The 17,343-nt window shown below is 39.8% G+C and overlaps 3 protein-coding genes across 4 annotated transcripts; all 3 read left to right on the top strand.

Annotated features, from left to right (window-relative positions):
- The first annotated feature begins 2,906 nt into the window (after window positions 1-2,906).
- On the top strand, window positions 2,907-5,186 carry hcst (hematopoietic cell signal transducer). Its single transcript, XM_076737941.1, has 5 exons — window positions 2,907-2,931; window positions 3,283-3,359; window positions 3,555-3,575; window positions 3,782-3,916; window positions 4,264-5,186. The coding sequence occupies exons 2-5, from the start codon at window positions 3,314-3,316 to the stop codon at window positions 4,305-4,307; spliced, it is 246 nt and encodes an 81-aa protein (XP_076594056.1). The 5' UTR covers window positions 2,907-2,931; window positions 3,283-3,313; the 3' UTR covers window positions 4,308-5,186.
- A 1,405-nt stretch (window positions 5,187-6,591) lies between these two features.
- tyrobp (transmembrane immune signaling adaptor TYROBP) lies at window positions 6,592-7,740 on the top strand. Its single transcript, XM_076737981.1, has 5 exons — window positions 6,592-6,784; window positions 6,873-6,893; window positions 6,982-7,125; window positions 7,220-7,281; window positions 7,388-7,740. Exons 1-5 carry the CDS (start codon window positions 6,658-6,660, stop codon window positions 7,442-7,444), a joined length of 411 nt encoding a protein of 136 aa, XP_076594096.1. The 5' UTR covers window positions 6,592-6,657; the 3' UTR covers window positions 7,445-7,740.
- A 3,545-nt stretch (window positions 7,741-11,285) lies between these two features.
- LOC143324956 (casein kinase II subunit alpha-like) lies at window positions 11,286-16,769 on the top strand. 2 transcript variants are annotated; one of them, XM_076737778.1, is made up of 15 exons: window positions 11,286-11,350; window positions 12,085-12,176; window positions 12,463-12,539; window positions 12,702-12,830; window positions 12,918-13,029; window positions 13,151-13,252; window positions 13,338-13,388; window positions 13,483-13,542; window positions 13,663-13,746; window positions 13,856-13,966; window positions 14,110-14,211; window positions 15,087-15,187; window positions 15,278-15,426; window positions 15,568-15,657; window positions 15,909-16,769. In XM_076737778.1, exons 4-15 carry the CDS (start codon window positions 12,730-12,732, stop codon window positions 16,022-16,024), a joined length of 1,179 nt encoding a protein of 392 aa, XP_076593893.1. In that variant the 5' UTR covers window positions 11,286-11,350; window positions 12,085-12,176; window positions 12,463-12,539; window positions 12,702-12,729; the 3' UTR covers window positions 16,025-16,769. The 2 variants fall into 2 exon arrangements, with proteins under 2 accessions (XP_076593893.1, XP_076593894.1); XM_076737779.1 differs by lacking the exon at window positions 11,286-11,350 and adding an exon at window positions 11,459-11,477.
- Window positions 16,770-17,343: the final 574 nt, after the last annotated feature.

The raw sequence follows: 17,343 nt of genomic DNA, 5'->3' as shown, positions 1-17,343 counted from the left end.
ATTTGTTGTCTTAGCCGTGTATGCCATTGTTGGCGGCGGCGGTATGGGCAGTTTCTCCTTTGCGGTTGGCTGTTGCTCCGCCATAGCTTTCACTAGCCTCCTGACGCCGCTCACAGAGCTGTTCGACTGAGTGGCAGGCGGCAGCATGAGCGGAGGGAGGGGGCGGTTGGCAGCGTGTGTGAGTAGTGATTGACAGATGTCAGACACTCCCCCAGACGCTCCTCTGGCTCTGATTGGTTGTTTTGTGTCGGGCGCAGTGGATTCTTACAAATCTCAGTAGGAGCAGCAGGTGGGACCAATGGAGATGTTTTTTTACACAGATTACACGTTTCATGTACTGCTGTCGGGGCATAGGGACAGTTTTAGCAAATATGACAAAAAATTACTTTTACACAAGTTACCTACTGCAGCTTTAAATTCCCCCTTTACTCTCACAGGTGGTTTAGTTGACTGTTAAATGATCACGTAAATGATTATGTCATGTCCATAGAATTGTAAAAAAAAAAAACATTGTTTTTGTAGACTTTGAAGGCACCATAATTTACCACTTTGAGTACTTTTACATTTGATACTTTAAATATTGCCGGTAATACTTTTGTACTTTTACTCAAGTCAACTTTCAAATTTGAAATAATGGTTATGGTTACACTGTGGTATTGATACTTTTACTCAAATCTGAGTAATTCTCCTCTAAAAAGAATCATCATAGAAATGATCAAGTACAGAACCTCGAAATTGTACAGCACTTGAATAAATGTACTGCAGTGAGTAAATGCACAAATTATCCAGTCAATTCAAAATGTTTTGCCTTTAGTACAAGCTTGCAGCAATAAATAAATAAAAATAAATCTTTCTTTTCAATATTTTTCTGTAACTCAAAAAAGAGGCAGAGCGAACACAACATAATGACACGGCATTATACAAAACACAATGCCAAAATAAAGTAAAATGACTTAAAACTTAATCTGTTTAATGTCTGTATTTATAGCTTATTAACTAATCATAAGTAAAAGATGTCGTTTATTCCAATGTTAACACAAGTGTTCACATAAATAAACAAAGTATGTTCAGATTTACATAACTGGTTTGGCCGTATATTGTACCTGTTAATCAACATGAGCTGGAGAACAGGTTCCTCCTCTTAAAATTTGGGCCACTGTTTTGTTACTTTGGCTTGTAAGTTGTTGGTTTAGTATAAAAAAAAAAAAAAGAAAAAAAAACATATTTCCTTTTATAGCAGTTCGACACTACCTGAAAGGACTGTCTGTGTCACCTAACACCATCATCCAGACATCATATTGGAACAAAGTGATTAATCTCTTTTTACCAAATGACTATACATTTTAGTAACTATTTGTTCCGTAAACCATCACTAAAAACAACATAACAGAATGGAGATGTAAAATATGGAGAAGTGCGATAGTATAAAACATAGCATTAAATGGCCAAAGTGAAATAACAAGTGAGCCATAAGTGAAATAAAAGGCAGTTTCATGAGTTAAAAGAGCACATGGAAGAAAATTGGACAAGCAAGCAAAACATTCGATCAAATATTGTGCTGAAAGGTGAAATTGTTCTAGTATTTAACCTTTTTTTATACAAAGATCTTGACAGATTCTGATTTTCAGTTTGTCTCAAAAGTGAAAGCATAGATGCTTAAAGCTGCTTTCTTTTACCAAAGAACAGACAAATGGCCAGAGGGCTACAGGGATTTACAGGAAACATAACCTATGGCGCACATACAGTAATTCAAGGGGTTGTGACTGTGTGTGTGTGTGTGTGTGTGTGTGTGTGTGTGTGTGTGTATCTATATATATACACACATACACATATACATATATGTGTGTGTGTATTTATATATATACATATATATACACACACACACACACACACACATATACACACACACACACATATACACACGTATATATATGTGTATATATGTATATGTATGTATGTGTGTGTGTGTGTGTGTGTGTGTGTGTGTGTATATATATATATATATATATATATATATATACAGTATATAGCTATGTATATGTACATGGATGTGCTGTATATGTGTTTTTGTTCCCAATTTAGTCTGCATTATTTTAGATGGGACTGGATCTTGATGCCTTTTTGTTAATTGGAAGACAATAGTCCAAACAAAGGAGCAGCAGTGAAGAAAATAGTGATATAATACAGAACAAAAGACGGTGAAACCTGTGGATCACATTGTCTCAGTCTGTATTGATGCATGGCTGTCAGTAGAAGCCTCACAGCTCCATCTGCTGTCACAACGGGAGAACCCACCTAATTCAACCTACAACCAAAGTGAGGACTAACCACACAGATGAAGTCAAGTATGGTCTCAACCTTGAGGATTTTCACGCTGTCAACTGTAAAAACGCCTGAGTGAAACCATCTTCAGTAGATGTCCTTGAATGTCATTGTGAGTGTATCCGTGCGTGGAATACAAAGCCAGAAGAGTCCAGTGTGAGAGTACGAACACTGAGGTGGCATTTAAACTTGAGATTAGATCCGGATGATCTATAAGCAGTGCTTTAGTAAACAGGCCCTGAAGATGATCCAGCACATGAGTTCCAGGATATAAATTACCTGATGTAGAAACAAAAGTTTTTTGTACCTGGATTTGTCTTGTATTTTAAACTTGGTGAGGTAAAAGATGCAGCTGTCCCGAGCTTTGTACTGTACGCTTGTGTGTAGCACTGATTGTACTTCTCTGTCGCAGTTTCAGCATCAGTAAACAAGCAGGTGAAATCTGCTGTTATGAAATTGCCAGCCCGCGTTGAGTTTACACTTAGACAGGCAGAGTTTCCGCCCAGAGGAGGAAGCAAGAAAATTTGACGTCAGCACTGAAAAACCAAAACTAATGGGAAACTAGAGTCACACCAGCGCTGGATTCCGGACGGCAGATCAGCCCAGCAGGTACTGACTTTCTCTTCCTCATCCTAAATTTTTAACCATTTAATGTCTGTCTGTTTAAAATTGAATGTGCAAAGGCTTTGTTTTATACAACTGTGAATACAGACTGTACCTCAGTATTTTATAGAAATCCTTCAAGAATTTGTGGATTATGTTCTTTTTCTCGTCTTTTTGTTGATGCCTGAACAGAAGTTTGTAACTCATTCTTATACAACCTGATTCAGTTTATCCAGTGGAGCAGAAAATGGTCAAACTTACAGTCTGAGGCAATCAAATGGTGTGATACATTTGAGTGTTTATTGACTGCATTTCTGCATTTTTAAAGGCAAAGTTTGCTCTCTGTTTGTCTTTCAGAAGACACATAACTGAACTGACAAACTTGGCAATGGCATGCAAGAAATTCTTTATCGTTCTCCTATCTTTTCTTAGCAGTGAGTACGTTTTACAGCTTTCTTTGTCTAGCTCACACACACACACACACATACATTTTAAGGTGGTCTTCAACAGGAAAATGAAACCACAAATATTTTGCACAGCGGAAACTTAACCGCCAACTGTGTTGCTGTATGGCACTGGCAGCAGAGAAGCTGATGTTTTCATGATCGTTTTCTTTTTTTTCCTCTAAGACCTGGCCGTGGCGCTCGCAGGTATGTACGACAAAAAGAGGACACACGCACAACTTTGAAATTCAACAAATCTCATGAAGGCTATCATTTAGAAGAATAAGCAGCACGAACGCAGAGCTAGACACGGACACCTGATGAATCACTCTTTCCAGTCAGTCTTAGCTCACATCCTCCATCCCACTCTTCTCTGTCTGTCTGTTTTTTAACCACGTGTCTGCCTTTGCCAGACAGCACTGTGTCTTGCTATAGGATTGAGCCGGGGACGATAGCAGGCATCATCTGTGCAGATGTGGTGCTGACTCTGATCATTGTCATCATCACCTACAGATGTGCCAGCTTTCGCCGTCAGAAGAAAGAAAATGGTGAGGAGTCATGTTTACATCTGCGTTGTGTTACACTGAATGCAGATTAAAAAAAAAAAAACTTTAGCACTGATCAGAACTTCCTGCACAAAGGCTTTTCATATTCCTGTTTACTATGATGCACAGGTTAGGTTTTTGCAGCTGTTCCTTCTTATGTTGACAAGATTCTTTTGTTTACATTTATAAAACTTTTCGCCCTCTTTTCTTTTTTTTACGTCTAATTACTCCTGCATCCTCTGATCTATGATATCACCACATTCTGCCTCCCTTATGTTCTTCGGTTCATTTCTATTTTAAAATAACAAATTCTCTCTCTTTTTTGTGTCTCTCCTCTCATCTCTCTACAGCTGACAAAGTGTACATGAATGTTCGGGCCAACTGCATGAACTAATCAACAAAATATTAGAAAAGATGAAGTCGAATGGACGAGCAGATTCTTGCACATGTTAAACTCCATCACACATGCAGTTACTTTCACCAGTAATAGTCCAACGCACTGGATATGCAGCTGTTTCAGTATCCTGTTTAAAAGCTTTGTAAAGAGCCTTTTACATTTAGTCGCTGTGTTCTTCAGCTAGCTGCTTGGAGTCATCTTGTAAAACCTGAAAAATAAGAGGTGTGTCAGACTGTTCCAAAGGAAGTGGAAGTGAGTAAATAAATCAGATTCTCCACTTTCACTGTCAGCACATTACAGCACCCTCTGCAGTCGACTTTTGGTAGCAAATGTCTGAACACTGTATTTCAACAAGCCGAGGAGATTTTATGTAAATATTCTTTTTCATAAAAATAAGAGAGAAATAGTGATTTTACTTATGTTTTAGTGTCTGCTGACAAACTGCTGAGTTGACAATGTACAAAGAGAAATGTGGATAAAGTAGAATTTTCAGGACATTACTAAAATAAGCAAGTTTTTCAATAAATCCTGTTTTTAGATACATTTGTACATTTGTGTAGTTGGTTGGTTGGTTCACATGCTTGTTTTCTATCTTGTTCATTAGCCTCAAAAGTTGACTTTTCTCGGGTACTTTTCCTACAAGTAGGCTTATGTCGTCTTATCCGTGCTATCATGCTGTACACCAGTGACATTTGAGAAGCGTGACAAACACAGAAGAGCTGATCAGATTCAGGGCAGATGATGTCGAGTCTCACCGTGTGCTGAGGTGACTGTGGTCAAACTTCTGTCTGCCGTTTAAGTCAAACGCACAGAACACATTGATCAAACCTGATCAATATCTCTGTAATAGCTGTCTGACCTACTTCTTTTCTGTTGTAGGTGCACTGTGTTGTTTCATCACTCTTCAATAGATAACCCTGTGTAATTAATTTTTTTTTTATTTTTTTTTTTTTTTTTGAGAGGCCAGCCAGGGATGTGGACTGGAAGGTCCATAGCTAAACTGTCTCTCTGTCTCTTCTGACTTTCATTTCAGAGAATATGGGAAGTTGTTGCAGGGTATGCATGAGGAATTTCCCTTGAGTCCCAGCTCAAACTCCCATTTGAAAAAAAGTCCAGTCCAGCTAATTATTAATTATAAGATATTAATAAGAATGATGTTTAGATTCCAAGTGATGAAAAATCTTGCTTGAGACTCAAATCTCAAGTCATTAATAAAAGGTGGTGAGTTTGTAATCGTTAAGTCTTAATTTAGCTTTCTACAACAACATGTCATGTTTTTAACTAGAAATGTTCATAAGTTGTTATGTGGACTTTCCTCCAGCTCTTTCCCAGAAGGTCAGAGGCCAAATGACCCATTGGAGGTAAATTCCTGGTGAACTAAGAAACTAAAAACAAAAATGAAATGTCCTGCTACAAGAAGATAAATGCCAACTGAGGGCATTTTTCACAACCTGGCAAAAGTTGCTCCTACGGTTTACAAGTGATCTATGAAAAATGATTATGATTATGATTACAGCAGCTTCTGGAGCAACTTGTCTGAGAAACTCAGGCCTGTTAAATGCCTTATTTTTATTAATTGGCTAACTTTTATCCTGATTTTCCAGGTGTTTTTAGATAGACAAGAATTTTTTTTTACATGGTTCTGTTTAATTAATCCACTATTCATTTATTTTGTATTTTCTATCTAATTAATTTTATACTTCTATATGTGGAACTTTTCAATAAACCTTATTTTTGTATTCTCAGTACACAGATACCATACGTGCTGTATTTATTTGTCATTTGGATTTAAACATGAAACATGAAGGCCTCCTTGCCAAAAACGGTGAAGATGTGTTTCATTTCACTGACAGTAAAGCATCATCAAAGATAAACCTGCGGTTTAGCAATGGCTCACAGGCTAGGCAGCAGCGACTATGGCGAACTGTCTTCACTAAACCACAGGTCAGGAGGAAATGGTCTATTTGGAGATATGATCGCATGCATTTCAGCAGAAAGTGCAGGTGTTATGAAACCGACTTGATTGTGGCTTGGCATTACTTGGACAAGAAAACCTGAAGAATCAATATACCGTTAAGAATTCAAAAAGGAGGCCTGAATGCTGGTGATTCAACGTGACCACATTTCTGTTTATATGAGACCAGCAAGGCTCAGATGAGTGTGACATTACAGGGTAGAAACAGAAACACCAGCTTCCTCTTCTCTCAGTGGACTGCCTCTTCTTCCTCCTCGTCCTCCTCCCCTGAACACAGTCACATGCTGACAACCCTCACAGCACTGCCAGTATCGCCTGTGGACAATTCTTCATCTGTGAACCCTCCCACCTCTGACATCCAGCATATTGTTTATGAGTGCGACAACACGGCCATTCGAAAGAGAGCAGGAGGACAGGTGGCCTTCAACCTCTCCTTCTCATTTCCTACTTTACACCAGGAAGATGTCTGACGCTCTTTGTATTGTGGGTTCGTTGTTTGGTGAGTGCCATGCCGTGTGTGCCGTGACAGTGAATGACACACATTTCTGTTTCTCTGATCTGATGTTTTCAAACTCTTTGTTTTTCAGGATCTGCAGAAGGACAGCAAGGTATCTAGCTTTCCTAAGCCTTTTGCTCCAGCTGGAATATGATGCTGAGAGTTTTGTTTTGCCTGACAACCTCTTCTCTCTTTCACAGAATGTGGGTCCTGTTATGTAATAAATATGGGGTCTGTAATGGGCATTATTGCCTCTGACATTATCTTGACCATCTTCATCACTATTTCTGTGTTCTGCTTTGCAACTCACCACAAGAGACGGAGGGAGTGGGACTCTCATGATGGTGAGCGCTGGCTCTATTTGTATTGCTGCTAATTTGTGGGCACGTTGGGTGGTACGGTGGCAGGGTTTAATCAACACTTTAAATGTTTTAACAGGTAATCTACCACCAGCAATATCAAGGAAAATGGCAACAGAGGTCACAGAGTCTCCATACCAGGTAAGGCATTATTTAAGCATCAAAGACAATTAATAAGAAAATTGTTTCAGGTTTTATTTCTATATCGTTTGTGTCTCCGTGATGAATTGCTTTGACTTTTTCGTAGGAGTTACATGGAGTCCAATCAGATGTGTACAGCGAGCTTCGGCATTTTAGGAAATGAAACAATGGAACTACACAAATCCCAGCAATGTAATTATTTTCTGAAGCGACAGCTGGATTGTACCTCACACCCCTCTACACACATCCTGTTTTTGCCACCTGCAGTATTATAGGTAATAACGTACAGTATGAAGATATGTGTCTTTAATGTAAGTGATTTATATTTTATTCATGGAGTGCCGTCGAGTGCTGAATGTGATGCTCGCTGTGTCACGTTCTTGTTCTGGTTTTGTTTTGTAAATCTCGAGATGTGCATTTGTATTCAACTAATTATAAATTAAACTACATTTAAAACCCAGGAAAGATTACGTACTTGAGATTACTTGCATTTTCACATTACCGCTTTCAGTATACAAAGACTTGAGATCCTGAGATAAAAGTGATGCATTTCAGCCTCAGATTCTGCTCTAAATCATCAAAAATGAGAGAAAACAATAAAAAACTGTTATTTCTAATTTCATTTTCTGACATTTTGACATCACAGCTGTCACACCAAATATCATGCTGGAGCTTCAAACTAAACTCTCAAAAACTCTTTATTTCTTAAATTTGTTCACATGATCACATAACAAAAAAATCCATGTGAAAGCTAAATCTGGATGAAAAAGTCCCTGAAGCAACTGTATTTAGAAGCAGCCTGTCTGCCTCATATGACTCAACAGATGGCGGCTCCTGACTCATTAAGAGGAAGGAACAGAATCAGAAAAAAGAGAGGAAAAACAATTGTTATTCAACATTGCATTCGTACCAGATGATCAACAAAGCAAAAGCTAGGAAATCGTCTCATCCTCTAATTAGACGAGGATGGAATCTAACTAATCAAATGTGCATTATGTGGTTAACATAACAACATGTCATGGAGTTGTTTCCTGAGCCGGGCTGGGCGAGTGGAGATATGAGCTTAAAACATTTGTCTGATTCAGGCGCAGAGGAAACGCATCTCCGTGGGATCATCAGGAGACTCGGCTCTTGGCTGGAGCAAACAAGCTGCTGGGCTTGTGCTCCGGAGGTGCTAAAGCATCTATGAGAAAGAGGATTACAGGAAAGGGCAGATCTTTCAAAGCAGTCACTGTATGAATCAGTAATCACATGATGTTCATTCACTGGTGGAGGGGAAAACAGTTCTTACCCACTGGATAAGTTTCAGAGCTGATAAGTTCTCTGGTTTCTGTAGGGATATTAAAATCAACTGTTCAGCCTTTGATAGCAGAGCATAACTCTTGGAACAATTCTGCTTTATGTAATGTCGAGAGTCTTACCATCATCTCCTCTGTTGCCAACAGGTCTGCCATTATTGTCCTCCAAACTATCCCAGTCCAGCAGTTCTTTGCTTTGGTCTGGAGCCAACATAACATTTAACCCATTAACTCTTCCTGGAGTGGCCTTTCTCTGGACACCTATGCCTGGATTGGCACTGTCAGTCACTTGGTCTCTGCTTAAACAGATTTGTTTTCTTAACAATTTCTCAGCATCCACCTTCATTCCTTCCTCACTGTTGAGATCAGGCCGCTCTCTGCTTGCTCTGGGTACCACATGTGGTCCACTGTGCTCTCTGCTCCCCTGGTCCTGAACCAGCCTGCTGCTCATATCCAGCGACTCCATGTCGTCTATGTCTCCTGCTGCTTTCCTCTTTGATGGTGAATTATCTGTCTCCACAGATGTGGGAATCATGATCTCGTGGCTGTCAGGGTCTTTGAATGCTTAAGGGAAGAGTAAAAGTTATTGGCACAACATCTGCATCATTAGATATGTTTCCACATTTTGTGTGAAATTAAGCCCACATACCTGAGAATCCATTGTTGTGAGAACTCTCTGTAGATTTTGCCTCTGACATGTCTGTGAAAGAGTTTGCTGCTATTTAAAACGAAATCCGACTGATTACAAGCACCATATATGTACTGCTGTTTTGTGACAATTTGGAACTCAAAGTGATCACCACTATTGAAGGAAAGAAGAAAAACATCAATACAAGAAGTGATTGCAAACTTTTGTACAGTTGTGTATAGATATAGCATATATAAGGTAGGCCTATAAGCCACTGTATTTCCTTTCCTAACAAGAAAAAAAATCACAAAAATGCACCTTCGGAGTCTTGTTCTTTTGCAGGTTTGCTTGGGTTTCTCAACGCTGCAGACGTGAGAAAATATATGGTGATAGTCACGCATGGTAATGATCAGATAATGTCAAAAGTGCTTGCTACAAAACACCCTGAAGTTTAAGACAAATGCTAAACCACAAACACCCTGTGTGTGTCTGTTCTGTTTCTGTCTCCTCTGTGGTCTATGAATCTCATGCTTATGTTCTCGGAGAACAAAAAGTACTCTGAGGATCTGGTGAGATAAGCTCTCAATGAGGAACTTTTTCAATCACTGACCTGTTGTACTTGCAGGTGTGGTCTTTTCAGTAGTTGTGTCCAGTGCATCTATAACAAGAGTAATGAACAGGTTATGTGATGAAGGTTCAACAGATTCTGACTGATTTCAAAAAACTGTACCAGGACTATTCTGCATTAAGAAAACCTTGAATACATATAGGCAGTATAAGAATTACACCAGTGATCTCACCATTTAGGAAGCTTAACACATTTTCTCTTTGGACTTGAAAAGGAAGAAAGAAAGAAAAAGTATTATCTCTACTGTCATATTTAATAAATCGGAAACGTGCATTTCACAAGTTGAATAAAATCAAAACAACAATTGATTATTTTTTCTCTCTTCAGGTTGATTTACCTCTGCTTGGAGCTGTTACCACCATAGTTGCTAACAGAAGAAGTAGACAACACGTGAAGCTAAACAAATAGAAGTACAATTAATTCTAAGGTTATAATGCATGTTTATATAGAATTTTTATGCCATTGTCATTTCCCACTGCAAAATAAAATACATTTCAATGACATGGGTAAATATCTATTAGACAAAATCTAAAAACTCACAGCTTCATTGTTGGCTTTGGTCCCCAGCTGCATTTGTGAGTGCTGTAAGGCTTTTATATACTGCTGCTTCACCCTGATTTTTCACCTTTGGTAGATCTTGTCCTACTTAATTATATACTGACCAAAAGTATCAGAGAGTCGCAGTCAAAGGCTATTTCTGTGTGTTTAACAGTGCATGACTTGCAGGCAGAGGAGCAACAATCAGGCTAGAGGATAAACTTACAAGGGCCTGTTCTTTATCTCAATCCAAGATGAAAAGATGTTTGAAGCATTCAAACTCACATAAAGGATTGGTCTTTCTCTCCATTGTGTATTGATTACAGGTGGTTGGTTACTTCAGGAAAAGGCCCCTGGCTTTTTCTATCCTTTTAAATGACGCCACAGACTTCGCATTGTTTTCTGTCACTATTTCACCATTGTCCTTTTACCCGATGAGCCCCATATTTGACCTAAACAAAGACCTTTGTAAAGCAGGCCCTTGTGAGCATTAGTCTATAGAAATATCTCTTGGTGGAAATGTCCTGAAATTGCGAACACAATGCAGCAATCAAGTGATGAAAAGATACTGGCCATGAAACTATTTGAACTGCAATCTTGCTTGTGCCTGCTGCATTCCAATTATTACATAAAAAATTGAATTATGCAGGCCCACTGAAGAATATCTGTCCTCAACAAGCTTGCATCGGGGCCTGTGGTGGTAAAATGTTGCTTATGGAAATGGGCAGTGAGTTCAGGGGTAGGTTTATTCCCACCACCACTAACAAGTGTTCAAAATGACATGACAGTTGTGAGTGAATACACATGCGGACACATGCAGATAAAAGTTTCCGCTTCTGTCAGACCTGTTGGTAGCAGAAGGAGCAACAATCCCCCTCATGAAACAGAAAAAGGAGAGCGCCCCCTGCGGGAAAGGCTATTCGCACTAAGCTCTTGATCCCAAGCATCGCCATATTGACGTCCCAACAACGCTGAGAGGTAATCGTGTTATTTAACCACAAATCGTCGTAGGTTTGGGGCTGCTGTTGAGTGTTTTGTGTGTAAGGCGAAGCTGGGAACAAGTAACACAACCGCGGTGCCATTGTACTGTTCGATCACAGTGTTTGTAGGATGTTTTTTCAAGGCGTTGTCAGTTAGTATGCCTCGCCAGCCAGCAGGCTATTCACTGCCTTAGCCTGCTAGCTTAGCACTTTCTAGCTTTAGGAAATATCTTTTTCGAAGCTTGTTGTTCCGCTATACACGAATAGCGACCACAAGAATGTGGTTTGACTATTTTTACGCCGACTGTTCATTTCTTGCCGGTACAGTCTCATAATGTGGCCGAGAGCTAGTTGTGACTTTCCAACCGGCTTTTCCCTCTGCTGTTGACGAGCTAATGCTAACTAGCTAGCAGCCCAACAGCTGCCCGGTTTGCCTGCTAGCTAACTGTTAGCCCCACTGCACTTGTGCAGGCCTTGGGCCACAGAGGGTTTGAGCGTAAACTCTCCTTTTCATTAAAGTGTTAAGCGGGCAAAGTGTCTATAACAGAACGAGTGTTTTGTAACATTAGCAGAGAGGCCATTTGTCGATTGGATGCTTCTTGTAAACCTATTAATTTAATGTACCCTCGTAGCTGTGTTGGCTGGCATACGTTAGCTCACATAGTTTGCTCGTGTTTGCTTAATTGACAGCATTGATTTTAATCAACCTACTTTCTGCCTTTTTTTCAACAGGAGATACTGCCTTGGTGTAGCCCCCAGTGATGACTGTATTGAACCCTGTACCTCCTGATTAGACTGGTTGGATGCCCCCATTTAACATTCAGGTTTCTATATTCCACACGCTACCTTCTATATAGACGTATTAACGCCAATAACTTGGTTAGAGTTTATTTTTGCCTATGTGCCTTATCTAAGTTACATTTGCTGCTATTGTAGCTGGCACGGTGCAAGCAACGTTTCTATTTTCGTTTTAAATGCATTTATTCAGATCGATATTCTGTGGTGTTCGAGCTAAGCTTTGATTAACATGTCTCAGATTTGTACGTGGTGTTGAACTAATGTGAATGTTTGGACAGTAACACTCTGTTTCACATCTCTGTGCCCGCGTAGCTTTCTTACCATAAAGGCATCTCGATTGCTACTGTTCACATACATCAATCACCATCATCCTGGAGGGAACCTCCCAGGTAATGTGTTGTTTTATAATGAGATTGCTTTTATATAACCTATTTGTAGTGATGTTTAGTGACTTATGATGTCCTCAGTAACACCGCTGTTTACTCAGTTCTATTTATTTTAGCAGTGATTTTAAGTGACTCGGGTTTTTGATGTTGTTTGTGTTGTCTTAGGAGATTTAGAGAAGATCCTGTGTAGAATATGTCTGGCCCTGTTCCAAGCCGCTCTCGAGTTTACCCTGATGTAAACACACAGAGACCTCGGGAATACTGGGACTATGAGTCCCATGTTGTTGAATGGGGGTAAGTTGGCACATAAGTTGTGTTTGTCTTGTTTTGTTTTGTTGGGTGACCTCAGTGTTGTTCACTGTGGCTTTTTTGTTTTTGTAGGAACCAGGACGACTATCAGCTAGTCAGAAAACTAGGGAGAGGAAAATATAGTGAAGTGTTTGAAGCCATAAACATCACAAACAATGAAAAAGTGGTTGTCAAAATACTGAAGGTATGGAGATAATCGGTTGATTTTCCTGATGTTTTGCAGATGTTTTTTTCAGTAGAATAGTCGTCGTTTTGTTACTTCAGCTGAGATTTCATGTACCTCACAAACCAATCTCTGCTCACAGCCGGTCAAGAAAAAGAAAATCAAGAGAGAAATAAAGATCCTGGAAAATCTGAGGGGTGGCCCAAATATCATCTCACTGTTAGATATCGTCAAGGATCCTGTGGTAATTTTGACCTCCGTTTTGCACAATTTAGGAGTCATGTGTGCTCAGTGTTTCATGTATAAACACACATTTGTTCTTTTTTCAGTCCCGAACCCCTGCTCTGGTCTTTGAACATGTGAACAACACAGATTTCAAGGTAAAGATCACAGCTTTTTTCCACTTGTAGTTTGGTCTATGATGTTACCATATCACTTTCTTCCAAATGCCTCACACATTTTTATTTTTTACAGCAATTGTATCAAACCCTATCTGACTTTGACATACGGTTCTACATGTACGAAATCTTAAAGGTAAGAAACCGCTTTGTTACAGTGTTTTACGGTCTGCGCTGGTTGTTTGATATTTGCCAGAAACATTATATCAAGCTCTGTTTTCTATTCCGAACACATTTTTTCCCTTTGACCTGACAGGCCCTGGATTATTGCCACAGTATGGGGATTATGCACAGAGATGTCAAGCCACACAATGTAATGATTGATCATGAACACAGAAAGGTATTGTCCCACATGCTGCCTGCTTTCCAACTGTCTTTCTTCCTCTGCTGTGACATCAGCATAAAGCATTTGTTAAATATACACTCAACTTATTTTCTGAAACTTCCAGCTCCGCCTAATCGATTGGGGTTTGGCGGAATTCTACCACCCGAACCAGGAGTACAACGTGAGAGTGGCATCAAGGTACTTCAAAGGACCTGAACTGCTGGTAGACTACCAGGTAATACTCCTTCATGTCTAGTCATGTTTTTACACAAGACACCAAGGAATTATATTGTTAAGGAGAAGAGAATTAATTTGTATTGTCTAAAATGCAGCCAGGAAGCCACTTCAGACCTTTTCATCACTCTGTGTTGTTTGTAGATGTATGACTACAGCTTGGACATGTGGAGTTTGGGTTGCATGCTTGCCAGCATGATCTTCAGAAAGGAACCCTTCTTTCACGGTCATGACAACTATGATCAGGTATGAAGAATAAGCTCTTTATGTCATGTTTTTAAATGTAGTCTTTTGTGTACGTGGTCACAAACCTGTGGCCTAAAGAAAGCAGTGTCTGGGCTTGTATTTTTATTCAACATTGCATAATGCATAGTGTTGTTAGAAGAATGCGGTTTGACTGTGTTAAACTAACAGAGGAGTCGGACACATAGCAGCTCTTCAGGGCCACCTGGGATTTTATGTCTTGCTCAGTTATCTCAGCAGTTATTGAGTGATCGTGGACATTTATCATTAACTTTTGTGAGTTTGGAGGACTGAATGTAAAACAAAAGCCTACACTGTAACATGAACACAGCATATTGAGTTTATTCCATGGCTCGTTTTGGCTTGTGTTTCCGTGTTGAACTGGTATTTCATTTCCATTGGTGCACTCTGGCAGCTGTTGATTTATTACTTTTCAAGTAGTCGTCTTGTACAACTTCCACTCTGTGCTTAGAGATTGAACTGGAATTAGTTCTACAGTCATCAGGCAAACCAATTAGACTTGTTTAATTAGGTGAATATGTTGCAGATGAGTATAGGCAATAGAATCTACCAATTTCAGAGGGATGTCCACTTCTTGAGTAAGGTTTGATAATAAAAAATAAATAAATAAACTTTTCAAACTGTACAGATATTTAATGAAATGTGCACATTGTTAATTTGACACATTTTTTCCAATATCAGTCGTCTCCCACAACTATCCGTTTATTGACAGTGCACCCCCTCCATACAAACCCACCACCTAAGTGACTATAACAATATAAACTGCTATAGAATCAAGAGCCTCAACACCCTTCACATGATTAAAAATTCTACCTCCACTCTTGCGAAACTTCAGCCTTGTTTCTTCTACCTTGCAGCTTGTGCGAATCGCAAAAGTACTCGGCACCGAGGACCTGTACGACTACATTGACAAGTACAACATTGAATTGGATCCACGGTTCAATGACATTCTCGGAAGGTAAAACACTGTCGTCGCTTGAATGTTTTGACAGAGGTTTTGGCTAATGGATACCTCACATTAACACGTGATCCCTGGTTTGTGCCCTAGACACTCCCGCAAAAGGTGGGAGAGGTTTGTGCACAGTGAGAACCAGCACCTGGTCAGCACGGAGGCTCTAGACTTCCTGGACAAACTGCTGCGCTATGACCATCAAGCCCGCCTCACGGCCAGAGAGGCCATGGATCATCCCTACTTCTGTAAGTTTTTTTTTTTAATCTCCCTGTCAGTGTTTCTTACTTACTGCCTGAGTGAATAGCCTCAAGCCAAAATGTCAGTGCTTGGTCGTGTTAAAACATGTCCTTGGTTTGTGAGGTGCTCAAATCCGCTTTTGTCGTCAGATCCCATCGTTAAAGATCAGGGAAGAGGGGCCACTCCTGGAGGGATGGCTGCCAGCTCTACGCCAGTCAGCTCCTCAAGTATGATGGCCGGTAAGTAAGCCTGTTTCGAATGAACTGCCCTGATTAAAGAAAAAGTCTACACTTTTAGGTGTTGCTCGTGTAATCTAACTGTTTCAAGACTGGGAGTGGCTTGACTGAATGTTACATCTGGAGTTTGACTATTTTAGGGGGCTTCAAATAAGAGATAAAAGATGGGAAATGGTTGCAAAGAAAGCTTTATTTCCTTGGCTTTGTGATGATATGTAAATATTATTAATGAGCCCCCCCTCCGTCTCTCCTAGGCATCACCTCAATGTCCTCCTCGCAGCCACTGGCTAACATTGCTGGATCTCCCGTCATCTCTGCTCCCAACACTCTGGCCACACAAGTCCCTGCAGCCACCGGGGCTCAACCCTGAAGCCACTTCCTCACCTGTGTTTATGTGTGCTCATGGCCATGTCCTGCCTAGCTCTCACTGCGGCCCAGGGCCATGGCTCCCCTTTTTATGTTGAAAATAAAAAAAGAAGAAGATTTAAAAAAAAAATTGCTTTTCACATTCAGTTATATTTTGACACCTGGACTTGACAGAAACGTATTGTTGCACCTGTCAGGATTATTAGAATTAATTTGGGTGTGTTATTTGACAATGCCATTGTCTAGAAAATCTAATAAGATGTAGACATGAAGAGAATGGATAATAAAATTTATTTTGTATGTTCCAAATATACAGTCTTGCTTGAAACTGTTTGATGGGGATCCTGCTGTATTACACTGTGAACCTTTACACGACTTCACAAAACAGAGTCAGGAATCTGGTGTGCCCCACTGAACAGTGCTCGCTGGTTGCACACGACATGTAATGTGCAGGAGTTGTTGGTGTTTTGAAGTTGTTAGATGCTATGATTCTTTAATTGGACTTTTGTAGATATTCTACAGTTACTGTCAGGTTGCATGCACCCAATGCTGAGTATCACAGGGTCAATAGTTTGCCAATCTTATGTTACTTTCACTTCTATATGTGTATGTATGTGTTCATGTTTGTTTTTTATGAAGTCTCTTACACATGATTTTGATTACATAGACAATTTTGTAACTTTTTGTTTTATGTTGGGAGGAGTCATCACCTACAAAAACAACTTCAAAAATAAACAATTTAAACAGGGTCTTGCAGGCACTACATGTTATTGAGTATACCGTCTGTTGACTGGTTTCACTGGTAGTGTATGTGGACTTAAAGCAGAGCAGCACTGTCTGCATACCCCACAATCTTCCTCTGATAGTCAATGAATTTTGGCACCAAATTTATAGTTGATTCCTTGACTGTTTTTAGCTCTGTGTTCACACATTCACATCTCTTATTATTTTGGTTAGAATGAAGTGAGCGTGCAAAGCATATGTCCTTGAATCACCCTCTCCATAGTCTCTAAGTCTTTTGAATTACGGAGGCAACAAACGTGTGCACTGATTTCTGGAGAGCTTTAAAATTTTCAAAGCTGAATGTGTGAGTAAGATGCATGAACCCCATTCAGAGCACACCTGTCAGTGCTGGCAGACCACATTAGACTCCAACTTATCACAATTAAGTGGAAGATGAGTCTGATGACTCACATGCATGTTAGGAAAAAAAAAAAGAAAGAAAGAAAGAAAGCTGCTGCAAACCAGGCAGTGCAGAATTATCCTGGTTTTTGTCAGAGGTTTCACATACAGATGACTCCTTCCATTACATATGCAAATTGC

The sequence above is a fragment of the Chaetodon auriga genome, chromosome 8, assembly GCF_051107435.1.
Source record: "Chaetodon auriga isolate fChaAug3 chromosome 8, fChaAug3.hap1, whole genome shotgun sequence".
Classification (NCBI taxonomy): domain Eukaryota; kingdom Metazoa; phylum Chordata; class Actinopteri; order Chaetodontiformes; family Chaetodontidae; genus Chaetodon; species Chaetodon auriga.
This window is presented reverse-complemented; position numbering and strand designations above follow the sequence as displayed.

Coding starts and splice junctions, on each gene's coding strand:
- hcst (XM_076737941.1), top strand. CDS start 3,314: ATGGCATGCAAGAAATTCTTTATCGTTCTCCTATCTTTTCTTAGCA. Junction 3,360..3,554: donor TCTCCTATCTTTTCTTAGCA/GTGAGTACGTTT, acceptor TTTTCCTCTAAG/ACCTGGCCGTGGCGCTCGCA. Junction 3,576..3,781: donor CCTGGCCGTGGCGCTCGCAG/GTATGTACGACA, acceptor TGCCTTTGCCAG/ACAGCACTGTGTCTTGCTAT.
- tyrobp (XM_076737981.1), top strand. CDS start 6,658: ATGAGTGCGACAACACGGCCATTCGAAAGAGAGCAGGAGGACAGGTGG. Junction 6,785..6,872: donor TATTGTGGGTTCGTTGTTTG/GTGAGTGCCATG, acceptor TTTGTTTTTCAG/GATCTGCAGAAGGACAGCAA. Junction 7,282..7,387: donor TCACAGAGTCTCCATACCAG/GTAAGGCATTAT, acceptor ACTTTTTCGTAG/GAGTTACATGGAGTCCAATC.
- LOC143324956 (XM_076737778.1), top strand. CDS start 12,730: ATGTCTGGCCCTGTTCCAAGCCGCTCTCGAGTTTACCCTGATGTAAAC. Junction 13,543..13,662: donor ACATGTACGAAATCTTAAAG/GTAAGAAACCGC, acceptor TTGACCTGACAG/GCCCTGGATTATTGCCACAG. Junction 14,212..15,086: donor GTCATGACAACTATGATCAG/GTATGAAGAATA, acceptor TCTACCTTGCAG/CTTGTGCGAATCGCAAAAGT.